The sequence below is a fragment of the Pipra filicauda genome, unplaced genomic scaffold (assembly GCF_003945595.2).
Source record: "Pipra filicauda isolate LSUMZ 115617 unplaced genomic scaffold, ASM394559v2 scaffold159_size1710840_pilon, whole genome shotgun sequence".
Taxonomy (NCBI): Eukaryota; Metazoa; Chordata; class Aves; order Passeriformes; family Pipridae; genus Pipra; species Pipra filicauda.
In genome coordinates, this window is record NW_024104095.1 from 169,253 (window position 1) to 185,846 (window position 16,594).

Sequence of the window (16,594 nt, forward strand, 5' to 3'; positions counted from 1 at the left end):
TAAGCCATAAATCCATTATTTATAGAGCACTTTTAGATATGAAATAATGGCAACCTCATATCTTCAGGAGCAACCTGTCTGACTCAACTGTTGACAGTGTCTTGTCTCCCATTAGTCTGCCCCCAAAAGCATCACAGGGCAACACTTTTCTCTTTCTATTCTTTTTCCTTCTGCTACTCAGGTATTCTTGCAGGAAAACAGCAGAAACACAGTGGCTGTGGGCTCCCTGCCAAAACTCGTGTTCCAGCGGTGATTTGGAAGGCATCACAAAGGCAGGGAAAGAAGCTGTTTCTCCTGATGGACAGTGCTGTTGGCTTGAAATGCAAGATTTCTTTTGTTGCTCAGCCCCTGTGCCGTTAGCTGCTGTCACAGCAGCTCGGTTTGGGTTGTCCAGATGTGTTGGTTCCAGGCAGGTTTCATCCCCTCCACAGGATAATTCAGCTCTTGAAGGCTCAGAGCACTTTGCATTCCTGCAGTTTGTATGGAGCTGCTGGGAGTCCCCGTGCCAGAGTCAGGCAAGGAACAGCCCGTGGGGCCTGTTCCGTCTCCCCCTCCCCTCCTGCTGCCTGCAGTCAGCAGCAGTGTTTGCTGCTAGCAAGAGCTTCCCGGGGTCATGGTGCTTTATGAATTTCTATACACAACAACAGCACTCAGAATCATTTCCATTTGCTTCCACCATCACTTTTGTCTCTTTGTAGTTAATGAAGCTCAGCTTCACCACTTTCTGTCCAGCTCCTCTATTTTGCTAAAGTCGTTGAGCAGGGAGGACTTTTGAGCAGAGCTGACGAATCCCTGCTGGGCTGGGAAGCTGAGTTGCCTTTGTGCAGCTGGAATGTACTTTTCTTGCATCTCTGGACATCTCACAGATACAGCTTCTGACTTGTGGTTCCAATATGATCCAAAGTTATTCACCAAAAAGGATGAGAAGAAACACACAGGATAATATGTGTTTGATGCTGTAATTCCCACTGATTTGAGCAAGGCTAGGTTATATTAACAGAAAGGTTCCTAATCTTCATTGATAGAGTAATTAAGTCTGTATTTTCAATGTGAAATTTCCTCACTGAGGAGCCATTTTGTTGCTAGTTATGATCAGCTAACAGAAAAATATGAATACCTGTACATAGAGACATACTGAGTAAGTTTTGGTGTGCTTATAGATAAATATGTATCTTTATTTATTCAGAATACTTTTGTAGCAGTTTCATCGGAGTCAACGTTATAGATTCTGTATTTCTGTTCAAAACAAATTATACTTTTGAGAATTAAACTCAGGAAAAAAAAAATTACTTTGGAAGAGGAATATACCAGGCTAATATACGCCTTTGAATACAAATCTATTTCAGCTTGTTTTCATTTTATAGTTTACAAGAAATGCAACTGCTAACCTTTGAATGTTTTAAATGGTATTCTTTAAACATCTGTGGTTCGTTATCATAAATATCACAGTTGTGTAGAAATCTCACATAGCTGGTTTATCATAGCAGTGAGAATGGGATGTACTGAAATGGTGAATCCCAGGACCCTGAGTTTTCTTGCTGAGATTTATAAAGGTTAATATTTCCAGCTTCAGTTTCCCATCATTACATTAATGGACTTGGGATCTTGCACAAGAAACCTTTTTCCAGCAGGATTTTTTAATAAGCTCATAGTCAGTATTAAAGCCTTGGGATGTATGCAGGTATTGCTAACAATGAATATTGATTGGTGGGCAGAAATATTCTGTACAATTCACATGTGACTGGGTTTTTTCACAGAAAGGAGTAAAAGTCTGACATAGGAGGCTGAGAAATGAACAGAGGGCAATGAGTGACACTCGTGTTGGTTTTCAGTGGGAGCTGCTTGGCAGTATTTTCATCCTGCTTGCGTGGAGTTTTGGAGCCTGTCTCATACCATGTGGCATATTAGGCACAATAAAGATGTTCATTTGGCAGCTGGAGCACGACTAGGAACATCCAAAGAGTCATATACATGTCAATAACTGGAGAACTCCACCTCCACATAAATAGATATTAGATCATTGTTTTAATTGCCCATTGAATCCTTGTCCACGAGACACAGTCACCAGTCACTTCAGGTGTAGCATCACTAATGTTTTAGTTTGGGGCTAGAGCTGAACTGTTACTATTTTTCATTTTTTTTCACTTTTGTAGCTCCTTGAGTATCAAATATGAATCATTTTGTTGCAAGTTCTGTACAGACACAGAGCAAACAAGTGGCCTTTGCTCTGAAGATTTTACAATCCCATTAAACTCCTTGAGCTCAAGCACAAAGCGGGTGTGCAGGAGCTCTCCATGAACCTTGGCAGAGTCCCTAGAGCGTGTGCTCTCCATCCAGCTGACGGAGATTTTGGTAACTATTCTGGTTTTGATGTCTGGGGATTGTTTAAATATAAAGCTGAAAAGACCTTATTAGAAGAACTCTTTGTAACAGGATGTTTTATTTCTGAAGACAGCTATTCTATACTTCTTGAAACCTGGCACTTTCTGTCGTTTAGATTGTTTTTCAGGGGAAGAACAGTGAGCTGTTTCCTGTTTTCCTGTGTGCTTGTCCATCTTGTATTCAGAAGTTCTCAGTCCCATGCCCAAATTTCCCTCAGTCTTGGGAGAGAGGGCAGTGTCCAGGACTCAGCTGGATGAATAAGCTGTGTAGTAAGATACAGTGGATAGTTCACTGCATTTTTGTAATTTTTCTTTTCTTGAATGAACCCCATAATTATAGGTCTAATGTAGACCTGAAAAGAGAGGGATATTAATTAAGATCTAGAACTTTTATGTGTGGAAAAGACTTTAAGGTCTCACCTAGTTCATTCTCTTGATTTGAAGCAGGATCAGGTGCTGAAAGTGGTGTTGAATGATTTTGGATTAAGCTGCTATTTGATTAAACTCATGTTAAAACCCTGTAATGGCAAATATTCAGCATATCCTCAGCACCTTCTTTTAATGTTTAGCTGGAAATCTTTCTTCAATATCCAGCTGAAGCTTCCCACAACTGATATCCACACACTTCTGTCTAGTTTCTTGTTACACTGATTAGTACTAGGAGGAAATAAGGAGTAATTAATTAATGACACTTTATAGTGTGCATAGAGATTTGTACACAGGTTTTATGTACAAAGCGAGACTTTTTCACCAGAGAATAAGAACTAAAAAGCCTATTTGCCCCATATTTAACAGGCTATGTTTTTTTTAGGGCATCAGTGATGTACAGGTTTGTTTAAGGGATAGATGTAGTGCTGCAGATGGAAATCTGAGTAAGCTGGGGAAGCTGGAACTCCTCAGATCTGTCCTGAGTGCCTGGCAGGGTAGGTAAGTGTGCTCAGTGCCAGGGCCAGCTCCTTTGACTGTGCAGCTGCTACTGGAGCCTGCTGTGGGCAGCTCAAGTACTGTAAATTTTGGTTATTTGCATCAGCTCCTCCCCAGAAGCCACATGAGTTTAAGGAAGCAAAGATTCCCAGTGAGGGGCACTGTAAGAGTGGCTGGGAATGCAATGCAATCTCATTCGATATTCCCTAGTCAGCCCAGTCCAGGAGACAGCATCATTCTGATAAAGTTCCTAACTTCTGATTAGGGATTTTATCTAAGGCTACAGTTCTCTTCGACTCTCGAAACAATTGGCTTCCGTTTCATCCCTGTTGGTCCTGAGGCCAAATAATCTTCAGTGTTCTCTGTCCTCGTGATCGCTTCATCTCCTTCCACCCACTCCTAATGTCACTCCTGCATATCAGTACTTCTCAGAGCCTTTTCATTTTCTTTCCTTCTCTTTGCTATTAACCTCATCAAATGGTCTTGTTTCTGTGGTAGAACTGGGAATTGGAAGCATCAATGGTTTTGGATGAGGTACGGTAAGAGAACAGTTTTCCACTTTCAAACAACTTTGCTTCTGCCCTTGTCGGAAAAAGTTGCAGGATTTCATAAAACAAGATCAACAGATGAGCAAAATATAAAAGGTCTAAACCTGCTAAATTCCTAGTTGCAAGGGAATGTAGATTCAAGTGCTTCTCCTGATTCCACGTGTCAAGTCTGCCTGTGGTCTTTGAACCTCTCCAGTGCACACAGATGGCAGCGAGACAGGAATCGCCAGGTTTGTGAACGTTGAGCAGCGAGGTGGGAGAAGTGAACTCCCAGCCAGGGTCCTCCTCCTTTTGAAGTACAACACAATGTGTCCTTTTCTTGAAAGGGACCTGTAGTGTTTGGCTGGGTGATGCTACAGCTCTGAACGATGACATTTGGGTTTAAGGGATGACTTTATTACAGTTTCGTTCAGGTTTTTTAATTTTTTTTTTCCAATTTTTACTCCTGACACAATTTCCCAGAGAGCGATGCCAAATGTTTCCAGTTGTAACCTATTAATGTATTATTAATAGATTATTATTAGATCACCAGCAGTTTTTGACTATGAGAAGAACATATTTATTCATAGAATCATGGAATAGTTTGGGTTGGAAGTGACCTTTATAGTCATATAGTTCCAACCCCCTACAGTGGGCAGGGATGCCACCAGTACAAGAAGTTATTTTCAAATACCCTGCTTAATTTTTAAAATTTATTTATTTATTTAAATTATTATTATTATACGGTTTGTTTTTTTTTTCCAAGGGAATAAAAGAATAAGTGAAATTGTAATTCATAAAGGCTGTGATCTATGCAGTGTATAGAGATATATAGTGTATGTATCTATCCAGTGATTACTATAGAGAATTTCAACTTCCCACATTTGTGGTGACAGGAAAATTTTGCTTTTTTGTTGGTTGATAGCTTTAGGAGATTGCAGTGAGTCTGTTAAAACACCTGTCATGTCACCAACATAAACTGCAACGGGTGGTTTTTCACCAGGGAGGCCTTGCTCACAGAGAGCCTTCCATCAAAATCCTACTGCGAGCACAAGACATTTTCTGAGAGGAGTTCCCAGCCTTGGAGAGCAGTGTGGGCACCAGCACAGTCTGAGCACTCTGAAATTGTTTTAAACTGCTGCTGCTCCCAAATTCAGCGGCTTTTCCTCCCTGGTTCCTCTGCAGTGCAAGACTTTGCAAGCAGGAGTCTGCCACATGACAACCCGAGATAGGTTTGTCTGGAGGGATTGGAGCATCTGAGGGGAGAGAGCTTTTTGTCTCTTTTTTATTTATAATCCCCTTTTGCTTTCAGCAAAATTCAATGAAATGGCAAATGAGCTGATGAAATTCTGGTTTGCGGTCCCACTGCGAATCCAAGGATAGCTCTCTTGCCCTCAAGTAAAGCAGAGGAAATGGGAGCAGTTTTTAGTTAAAAACATGTAATCGAGCTTAAACCTTGTGCAGCAGCAGATCCTTCAGGTGCTGGGGGAATTTTTATGCAAAACCTGTGGTGACTATCACGGAGTTTGGACTGTCATTGGGAAAAGGACAGTCCAGTGTGAATTCACAGGGTCACAACTTTGTTCTTTCAAAATCCCTCCTTGGCTCCTGCTGCCCTGGTGGGTGTGTGGGGTGTGTGGGGCTGTGGGGGCTCTGTGAGGGAGGTCAGGGCTGTCCCCAGCCGGCCCCGCAGCCGCCCCAGTGCCGGGCACAGCTGAGCCCTCAGAGACACCGGAGCTGCCGCTGTGCCAGGGGTGGGAAACGGGAAAAATGGTACCTGGGAATATGGAGTGAGGGGGCAAGTGTGAGGTGTGAGCCCCGGGGAGAGAAGGATGAGGAGGAGGAAAAGGAGGAAGGGCTCCCGGTGTGGAGCAGGGATTCCAGGCAGCCCTGGAGGACCCCAGGCAGGAGCAGGTGGGTCTGTCCTGAGGGGACTCGGGCTGGAGCAGGGGAAGTGTGAGGAGGAGGGAGCCACAGAGAGGAGCCCTGAGGTACAAACTGTGACCCCCTGCTCCCCCTGTGTCCCCACTGCTCGGGGAGAGGAGGCTGAAGAGCTGGGAATGACGGAGTGGCACTGAGCCTGGGGAAACGGGCCAGATGGGATGACAGGGTGGTTTTAGTTTTGTCTTGTTCTCACCACCCACTTCTATTTTAATTGGCAATTAAATGAATCTTCTCCAAGTCAATTCTGGTTGACCATTGATGTCCAAATAAGTGGCCTCCCTGTCTTTATCTTGATTCAGGGCCTTTTCCATCTCGTTTTCTCCCCAGTTCCGCTAAGCCCTGGCAGTGAGGGAGGGCTGGGTGCTGGTCTGGGTGCAGCCAAGGCCAACCCTCCACTCTTGCTTTGGCAAATAGTGTCCCATGTCTCATTCTGTGCCTCGTCCTGAAGTTTGGATGTTTGAGATATTTGCATTGTTTGACTTTTTATTTAACCTTTCTCATCAATATTTGTCATAAAAATGAAGTTGTATTCAAATTCCAGGGCTAGCAATGGTTCTTTTTTCCTGTGGTGTTCTGGGATTCAATCTCAGTGAATGCCCAGAAAGGAAGGATCTCCTCGAGGTCCTCTGGCAGCCCTATCTTCAAGCTGGTGTGTGCTTTGAGACCACTTAGGAGATTGTATAGTCAGAAAGAGCTTAGGTATTGGCCAGGTTGTGAGAGACTATGGGATTATTTTTCTTCCTTTAAAAATAATGACCCAATACAAGAAGTCTATAGAGTGACTTTAAACAATTATGCAAAATGCTTTATATTCACTTCAAGTCCATTGTCATTGTTTTTTTGTAGTCTATATCCCTGTCTGTAATCTTTTCTGAAAGTGTAATGCAGTTTTTAAAGAGGCAACAGAAATGAAATGTAAAATCAAAATGTGAGAGCACACAGGTAAGTGAAAAGTCTGCAGCAGCAGTAACTTGAGGAGCAGGTAGGGAATACAGAACAGATTGTCTGCAGAAAAACCTTTCACTTGCAAATATATTGTTCAGAGATGTCAAAATCTGAAAAGTTTACTTAGCAATTGCAAGTTTTTGGTGAAGATCTCTTAATCGTGTATTTTATCCTGTGATTTGTGCAAAGTGAATCTAGTGGACTCAGAGAAGGAATTCGAAGCAAAGTCTCAAACCTTTGTGCTTTGAGACATTTTTCTCTTTATTCCAGCTTTCCTAGATATTTTCAACCCTTAATGTAAAGTGAGACAGGATTATTGACAGCTACTGTTCAATTAAAATTATCCTTAGCTATACTGTTGGTGCAGCTCATATACTGTATGACAGTCCTGGTACTTAGTAAGAAATGTTATAGTTTGGTTTTTCTACACTTTTGCAGTAGACTGAGGTTGAATATTCTGCAAGTATTCAGTGCTAAGCATAAAGATGTACTCAATACCTGAAACCACTTTTCCAGCAGAAGAGCCTTTAGAGATCCTGGGCTATGATGAGGAGGATAACAAGGTCTCTATTGCTGCTGCTCAGATTGTGAAACTGGGTGTGCATTTGATTGATCACAAAAAGTTCACATCCAGAGTGTTTTGTTTACCTCCTACATCCCCAGTTAGCCTGGTCAAAACCTCTCCATCCTCTTGAAAGTGCGTATTCATAAGATTTGTGTATGAATTAGAGTCACACAAATATAAAACTTGATAAGTTTTTCCCCTTAGATTGAGAGACATTTCTTCCCAAAATCTGTAAACAAGCCAATAACATCAAAACATCTGAGGGCTCTGTTCCAAAGTGGACACTCATAATGTGCTTTTTATTATTTTTCTTTTCCCCCCAGTGAAATTTGATGACTGCAAGGGGAATAACCAGTTGAACTTCGAGGTTTCTAACCCCGACTTTAGGGTGGAAGGCGACGGGTCTTTGGTTGCACTAAAGAACCTCTCAGGAGCTGGCACAGCCTTGTTCGTCCGCGCTCGCTCCGAGCACGCTGAGGATACGGCGGAAATTTTCATCGCTGGAGCAAACGAAAAGCACGGGGCACTAAAGGTGAGAGAAACATAAAAGACTAAAAACAAGGACCAAGGAGATGCTGCTAAATATATACGTGTGCCACCTAGGATTGTAAGCAGTTTTAATCTGTTTGCAGAGATCAAAATCATTTTTCAATCCAACTGTTGCTGTTACAGTTTAATTCAAGATGCGAATTTTCCGGGTTTTCAAAGATGTGTTACATCTTCAGGTGCAGATGCTAAACATTCCTGTAGAATTGATTCAAATGACAGAGCCCAAGTACAAAATTGACTGGTTCTTCTGGTGTATGTTGTGCCAGGTAGCTACAATTTGGCCATAACTGAAAATGTAAAATCATAGTTTAAATGTAGAATTTAGAATTTACAGAACCTTCACGTTCACTCCAAGTCTAAGTATGTGGGAATGAATTCTATGCTGTGAAATTTAAATTTTCATGTAGGTCTGCTTATCTGACATTGTTATGTGTTAAACTGTATAAACATCTACACAGATAACAGCACATATTTACACTATCTCTTTGCACTGGTGATTTTTGTTCTGCTCTGTCCACTGTGTCTTTTCATTTCCACTTCTGAATGTCAGTGTAAAACAAACCTCATGCTATGGGGCAAAAAGTGCTTCACAAATTGATTGAATTGTTTTCTTCACACCCAGGAAAGTAACAAAAGGAAATGTGAGATAGCCTTCACTTCTGTGTCTTGGCATTTAGGAGAGAGGTAGGAAGGGCAGTGGCTTACTAGAAAATTAAGCCTGGTACCTTTACAGACCTATAATTTCACAGAAGCATAAAGAAGCCACGATAAAAATGATTGATCTGTTGTCTTGATTTGGTATTTAGATGTTCTGTTGCCAGCATTCTCGTTATTTTTCCAACAATATGTTAGTATAACTGAAGTCTTCCATTAAAAAAAAAAACAAATTAGCTTTAGGGGAAAGGTTGAACTAACTTCTGAAAGTCTGTGGCTGAGGAAAGGTTTTGCTCTGCACTTTAAGCAGCACGTGATGTGAATATAGATTGCAAGCAGGAGAGAAAGTACCAGAACATGGAACTGCAGAAGGCTGATCAGAACACTGAAATGTTTAATTTTATTTAAATATGCTGTTTCTTCACAAAATTAAATTTTGACACAGTCATGCTTGAGAGAGGCTCTTAGGTGGAGGAGCTGTGAGTTTAGGACCACAGACTGCCAAATTCAGAGCAGGAAAGCTACACTTGTAGGAACAAGCTGGGCACTTGGCTGTCCTGTGCCTCAGGCTAGCAAGGCATGATCCTTCTGGTGTATTCACAAGAACATTTAAATTATTCTGTTTCCACCTCAGGTTCTGAAATCTTAGGAGCAGTTTCAAAATCGGGATTCTCCTTCTCCAGTTAGAAGTTACAGAAACCACAGAGAGGTTTGAGACATCTCTGACAGGAGGTCTGGAGTTAAACTTCAAGGGATTGGTTTATGTGTGAAGATCTGACTCTCTGAGAATCATATTCTGAAGCTTTATTCTGGTTTTCTCAGGGAAGCAGCCCTTCAGTGTCTCTGAGGGGAGATGTTCTATGGAAGTTCTAAACTAGGGGAAATCATGTCTCATGGGTAGGAGTTAAAAAATATGTATTTGCACAGACCATGACATAGCTTTGCCAGTGACCTTTACGTCCTGTTTGGGTTCTGGGTTTTCTCCCCTCAAATTGTTCCAGCAATATTAATTAATGCCTAGTGTTGAGATCTATCTGCAGACTGCATTTGAAAGCCAAGTCTGATTTGGCCCCACTCCTGGATTCTGTTCCAACCACTTTCTGTTGCTTCAGAGAGAGAAAACCAGCCTAAATCTGGCATATTCTGCCACTTGCCAGTCTTCCCTCACAGGTGACTCCTCAAAGCAGTATATCACATCCTCTCTACCTGCATTTGTCACATTTTTAAGGATTTGATATTCAGCTCATAAACAGTTGATTACCCTTTTAGGATGGTGATCCTTGGTGTTTGAAGTGCCATTGGTAGTTACATGAAGCATTACTGTGCCCTGGGAAACCCATCTAGTGAGGATCATCCCCTTCTTCAAGGGAATATAAAGGTCTTTGAGGCTGGTTGTCCTGCTCTGGCCTCAGCCAGCACTCTGTAGCTCTTAAACCAGTATTTTTTCCCCAACCTTTTCAGCTACTTGCCTGTTTTAAACACAACACAGACAGTGTTGTCTTTCTGTTTGTCATCCTTGAGAAGGATATAAAGACTACAGCCTCCTATCTAAAGTGATTTTATGAAAAATTTGAACTTAATCCTGTACTTTTGCAGTCTAAATGTGTCAGCATGGAAACAGCAGAACTGCTCCATCTGTTTATGCAAGGAGCCTTGGCTAAGAAATGCTCAGATGGAGCCTTAGTAATTCAGCATATTTCTGTAGGGTTAAGATGAGCACATGCTAGAGCACTGCTTAGCATTCAGTACTTAGAGTACAGTACCTTGTCTAATTAGGGGATAAGTAGTTCTTAAGTATTTCCCCTCTGCCAGCAACTGCCATTTCTTTTCTGAAAGCATGTAACCTACATCTGTGAAATCCCATTGTTAATGTTTCTAATTGCAGATTCCCAACGTGTTTGGAAATGGCTCTCAACAATGATCTCCGATGTGCTGACTGGCAGTCTGAGCCAGAACAGAGCATAGTTCCTAAAACTTTCTGATTGCTACCAGCCATACTTTAGAGGAATATGGGAGTTATTTAGAGGTGCAATCTGGAGTGTGCAGAAAAGCTTCTGGTATTCTAGGGGTGAAGAGGTGTGGTTCTTTCCTACTAAAGATGGGGGAAGATTCCAGCTGGCCTCACTGATCAGTCCTATGTGATTAACTTACATTAACTTCGAGGCCATAGTATAATGAGTGGCTGTTAGAATAGCACTGTTTAACTCCATTATTTTCATCTAAAGGACACATTTCCTTACCCTTCTACCACAAGCACAATAGATGTGCAGAGCCTGCAGCTTTCTAGCAAAGGGTGGCCGTGACTGCAATATGGCAAGAGAGGTGGTTCCTCAGCATCATCAGCCAACTTGGCTGTTGCTCTCTGATCACACAATGTTTTGCAGGGTCTGGTGACAGAAGAACAAATACAACACTGCTACTCTTCCTGATGTCTGATATTACTACAAAATAACCTAAACCCCATGAATCTCTGTACCTACAGATATGCAGACATGCTACAGAGCAAAAATCTGTCCATCAGATTCCAGTTAGATTGCTTTCTGCAACCTGCTGGTTCACCCCTTCCTCCTATGATTTTGGCCAGATATACTGGTCTCTGTCTGTCTTGGCAGAAGAGAGTATTCCCAAAAATCTACAGTCATTTCTGAGGGGCATGTAGAGTGTGAGTGCAGAGAAGAGCTGCCCTGAGCTTGTGGAATGTGTAACATCACTCTTTAATAGTTATGTGTGTTCACACTTGGACCCTCAGGCAATCAGAGCGCTCAGTGAAAGAAGGGAAGTTCCCTTGCATTCCCCATGGAGTGGAGCTGGAGAGCTGGGAACATCTGTGCTCCTGCTCTGCTCTGCCCAGTGCTCACTGGATACAGCCCCACACAGCCGGGACTGCAGTGCTTGGTGATATTAAAGAAATGTTTTGATTCACCCAGGATTCCCAAAATGAACTTTGGGTGCATTCTGAATAATTCATAGAATCGTTAAGCCTCAAATCCTGAATGGAAAAATAAAGCACTCACAGCCCTAGCTGGGAACAAACAGGCTGAGCCAATGACTGGCAGCAATATTTATTTATATTTTTGGCATCTGTCTTGTCCAGTCCTTGATCCCGACTTTATTTTATGGACGTAGGAGGACAACTGAAAGCTGGAAATTTCATCACATTTGGACATTTTTTCAGACATTAGTAGATTTATGTATTTATTAAAGGAGCCAGTTTTTGTGGAAGACAGAAAGTATAGCCAGCCTTTTGTAGAGCCTCATAATAAATGGGGAGTTCCAAAAGGTAGCAAGCTGAGAGTTGAACTGTGTCCTCTAAGGCTAAATAAAGTGGTTGTCTGCTGGTCCTTCTCCCCCTCTGAAATCTAATGCAGGTTTTAATGAACATACCCTTAGTATACCGGGAGCTGAAAGAAAGCCTTGGGAAACAGTCTGTCTCTGCCTTTTTCTGTGTGTTGGCAGGTTTTTTTTTCCTTCTTTTTCCTTCCCCACAGCAGAGGGAGTTATTTAGGACCTTTATTTGTTACACCATTACAGACACAGGGTGAGGGGTGGAGGGAAGTGAGATATCAAGAGTCTGGCACCAAAGCAGACAAGAGGGCAGGCAGATATTTGGAAATTCCAGGCTGGTAGTAACTTCCCTGTATGGTGCTCAGCAGTCTGCCATACAGAAGGATGAAATGATTAAATAGAAGCTGTCAAACCCTCAGGACAGTTTTTCAGGCACAAGATAGAAAAGGACTAGGAGAAAGAAAAGCAGAGATAAGAGTGAGGAGCACACCCTGAGACAGCATGCTGTAGACAGAGTTTAAAACCACCTCCAGCAGCAGCTCAGATTGAAGGAAATGGAGTTGCCCTCGTTCTGCTACTCTGTCCAGTGCACTTTGTACCAGGCAGGGGCTGGGCAGACAGGCTGCTGCTGCTTTTTCCCTTTGTCAAACCGTTGCTTTTCCCGACTGTGTTTATTGGAGCAGGGACAGGAGCCTCAGCAACCTGGCCAAAAACTTCCTCAGCCGCCTTGCAGCCCCAAATTCTGATTCCTCCCGAGTCGCAGCCTGGATAGAGATGTTTGTGTGAGTCGCTTTCTGCCTGTGCCTCTGTTTCCTGAAGTATCAAACAGAAATAATGAAGCTAAGCTCCTTGGATTTAAATGTTAGCATTTCTTATTTGTGCCTTGCTCTCTGCTTTATCCCCAAAGGATAGAGATTGCAAATATTATGGATACGAGATAAAAAGCGCCCGGAGCCACAAATCCTACATGTGTGGCTTTCTGCCTTAGAACCGCTGATAACGGATCAATAATCTTATTATGAATCAGGATTCTCTCATGGAAAAAAAGAATATTCAGGCGTGGAAGTGTGAATAGTTGAGTTTAGTCATCTGGCAATCCAATAAGTTATTTGGAAAATAAGATCAAGAATCAGCCTCTCTGATATAGCAGGCAATCGTTCCCATTAACGTAGATTAGCATTTTTTCAGTTTCGAATAGAATTCCAAATAGGCTGAAAATGACTGTGCAAAGTCTGAAGATGGACTCCAATATGAGATATTGACAAACAGGCTCCAAGAGTTCCGTGTTATTAGATTTTGCATATAGCAGTTGCTGCAGAAAGCGCCGTGCCGCATAAATAAAATGCCATGTTTTGCATTTAATTTTAAGGCACAAAATAGAGTAAGTCACAGGGGTGCATCAATATCTACGACACGGTTATGAGTTATTATACTGATCAAAACAGTGTATAGAATACCAGCTTCATAAAAGAACTTTTGCCTTTGGATATGAAGGTGTCCTTCAGGCATATAAAGAAGGATTTTCTTACAGAACAAACAAAAGAAAAGTAATTTTATCACTTTTGTGTTCAGTTTGACAGGGAGTTTAACATCCTAACATTCTCCTAGACATTAAGTTATTAAGTTGTTATCACTTGTGTTACTTTTGTTATCTCACCACAAACACATATTGACTTGGAATTTATGCATTAAAAGCTGAGGTACAAGTGATTTTAGAATTTAATACCTTTGTGTTGATGGTATTTTGGTAAATGACTTTTCCCAGCTTTAGCCATCCTTGAATGGATGCTATTTTTTTTAACTTTAAAATATGCAATGCTACATTTCAGGTTTCACAGAACACACCTTAATTAATGTCAATGAAAGCAAGAGCTTATTCTTGTCAATGGGTCACTCTGTAGTATCATTTAGCTGCCTTTTTGACTATATTTTTATAAAAATCCTTTAGGCAGACTGCTTGCTGTCAGGGAAACAACAAAGAGGTCCTTTTATATAAGAAATCTCCTTAACCACTCTTTTCCATAGAAATTCCAGTCACCTACCATCCCTTTTTATCCTTCAGTCAGATCCTGAACCTGCTGAAATGATGAGATTCCAGCAGGCTTCAGATCCAACCTGGAAGCAGGAGTTGTGTCTGGCAGTGCTGTGTGGACGGGACTCTCACACCCCTTTGCTGGGCAGTTTCTGGGTGACTCTGTGAGTCCCATGGAACAGCAATTCTGATTTTCCATGTATTTCCATATATTTCCTCCTTTTGCTGAGCTCCACAGCCTCCCCTCCCCTCTGCTGACAGGCTTGTGCTTCCTCAGGCCTGGGCTGAATTTATCCTTCCAGCTTAACACTGCAGATTCCCAGCACCAAAGAAACACAGGTTTCATATACAGTGGCTTTGGAGTTTGCTCTGACAAAGATCCATTTATCTGGGAATTATTATGGTGCCAAGAGATGTGGCAGTTGCCATAGCAACAATTACATATTGTGTTGAATGCCAGAGTAAATGCTATAAAGAACAGGGGCTACTGGTGGCTTTCATTAATTTAATGTTCCCTTTTTCGGACCAAGTGTGACTCGTGGGTTTATTCACTGGATGTAAAAGTGCTTGGATCAAATGTGTGGGCTCACTTTGCTTCTCTTTCCCTCAGTGAGCAACTGCAGCATGTAAATGAGGAGTACTTGGTTATTTAAGGAGAGAAAAATGGTCTTATAGACTGGAAATGTGAATAATTGACTGTGAAACAAGGTGTTAACTTCTGTGAGTGTTCAGTGCTTTTCTCTCTGAGTAATCTACATTCACATTTTATGTGAACCAGGGATGTATTTATCCAGGAAAAGGGAATTCATGCCCTTCAGCAGCAAGCAGAGATTAGGCAAGTATCAGATATGTTTAACAGTGATTCAGAGGTGAAACTAGATTATTTTTGAAACAAGCCTTGTTAATTATTTCCAATTATTGACAGGCTGATGTAAAGTGACAGGCAAAATTCTTTGTAATGAAAACATTTTATTAAAAACAGCTAAAATCATAATTCCTTCCAGCCCTGAGCAGCATTTAGGCTGCTCCCTTAGTTCTCCCTGCTGCAACAGGTACTATAGAACATTTTCACTATTCCTTGGTGTGCTTCTGCTGTAAACTTAAGGTTTTCATAAACTCTCAGACCCAGATGCAGTTCTGGAATGCAACCAATTTTACTCTATTTTCTTTGAAAACACACTCAGGTCTTATCCTCCATCCATAAGACCTAATGGCAAAGCTTCCATGAATCTCAATGAGAGCAATTATTCAAGGATTGCTGAAGAACTAAAATTCATCCTGGCACAGAATATCAAGAAAATACCTATTTACCTCTTGGGCCCCAAACATTTTTTTTTCTTTTTGAATTTGAATGGTAGATAAGTTGTGGAAAGACATTTTGAATTGAATGAACTTCTCTTTATGATCTATGACACTAACTGTCCTTTTATCCATTTAAAAAAAAATCCACTAAATTTTGTGGATTGGTGATAAACCATCGTGAACTTACACATAATTTTTTCCAAGTTTTTATTGTTCTGAGTCCAGCCTGAAAATATTCTGGGATAGACAAAACCATGCCAGTCCTATGCATTAATCTTCAGAGACTGATGGACTTGTGTGGAAATTTGTGCCACTGATGTGGGGCACATGTAAAGAAACCCTTGATGAAAGGTTTAGATTTTTAATTTATTGTAGTAAATGAGGATATAAGTAGGAAAGCAACAGGCTAAGCATGATTTAGTAGGACATTAAGCAAGATCATAAAGGATAAGTAGATGTCTCTTAGGATATGTAATGTCTTTCATTTATAAAGCAGCTTTCATCCTGTAAGATCCTTAAAGTGAAACTATTAAGTACACAGAGAGAGAATGTGTGTGTGCAGGTCTATATATGTCTGTTAAGAAAGGTATTTGTATAGATATCTTTATTTTTATTTATCCTATCAGGATAGGAACAGAGTCTTTTGGAATGAGGAATTTGGGAAAAGGACCTGATGGTTTTGATATGATGCTAAAATTGCCATGATAGCCTTCATGTCCTCAAATCCATAATGAAAAAGAGATGTCGCAGACACCAGAAGAACATGTGAGACTTATGGTACAGAAAAAAAATTGTCCCTTTCTTCCATGGTAGTTCTCTCCTCCAGAATGCAGGAATGATGCAGTCAGTGTATGACAACTACCCCAGTTCCACCTGTGAGGCCTCACATTTATTAAGGACCAGAGACAATTCCAAGAGGAAATCAGACCAAGTAGTGTTCAAAACTAAGCTCAAGGTTCTTTTTTTGGTGTCAGAGACACAAAATATTGCTGTTTTTTCCCCACTATAAGCTTTTCCATCAGCTCACAGAAGCAGCGTGGAGTTGAGAAAGAGCCATGATAGGGGAAATTATTCACATGAAAAGATGATTCCCTGAGTAAGAGTTTAGTCATTTCTCTCCATCAGAGACCTCAATAATAATCCCTAATGATTGCCCCAATAGTTCCATGCTGATTTTCACAAACCTGAAGGAACATTTATTATGGTTATTATAGTAACACCTATCTCAGCACACATCTTAAGCATTTAATGGAGCATCACAGGATAAAAATCTACATTTGTCCTCCCCCAAGAATTGATTCTGCCATTGTAAGGACAGATGGCTCCTTTTGGACCTAAAATTCCTTATTTGTTGAGCATCACAATTTTGTTTCTTTAACCATTATTCCTTTGCATCTTATTTTGCAGCCAGTTTTTTTCCAGTACCTGGAATAATGTGGCAAGTTGAAGAATGACAGAGTTAAAGCTTAATATAATTTGGTATCTC

General features: G+C 41.2%; 1 protein-coding gene across 2 annotated transcripts in view; it reads left to right on the forward strand.

The window, feature by feature from the left end:
- The window catches only part of CDH13 (cadherin 13), a 447,401-nt gene that overhangs the window by 147,042 nt on the left and 283,765 nt on the right, over positions 1–16,594 (forward strand). For both annotated transcript variants that reach the window (XM_027725145.2, XM_027725146.2), the window contains exon 3: positions 7,610–7,818. In XM_027725145.2, coding sequence (XP_027580946.1) covers positions 7,610–7,818 — 209 coding nt within the window. The remainder of the gene's footprint in view (positions 1–7,609; positions 7,819–16,594) is intronic.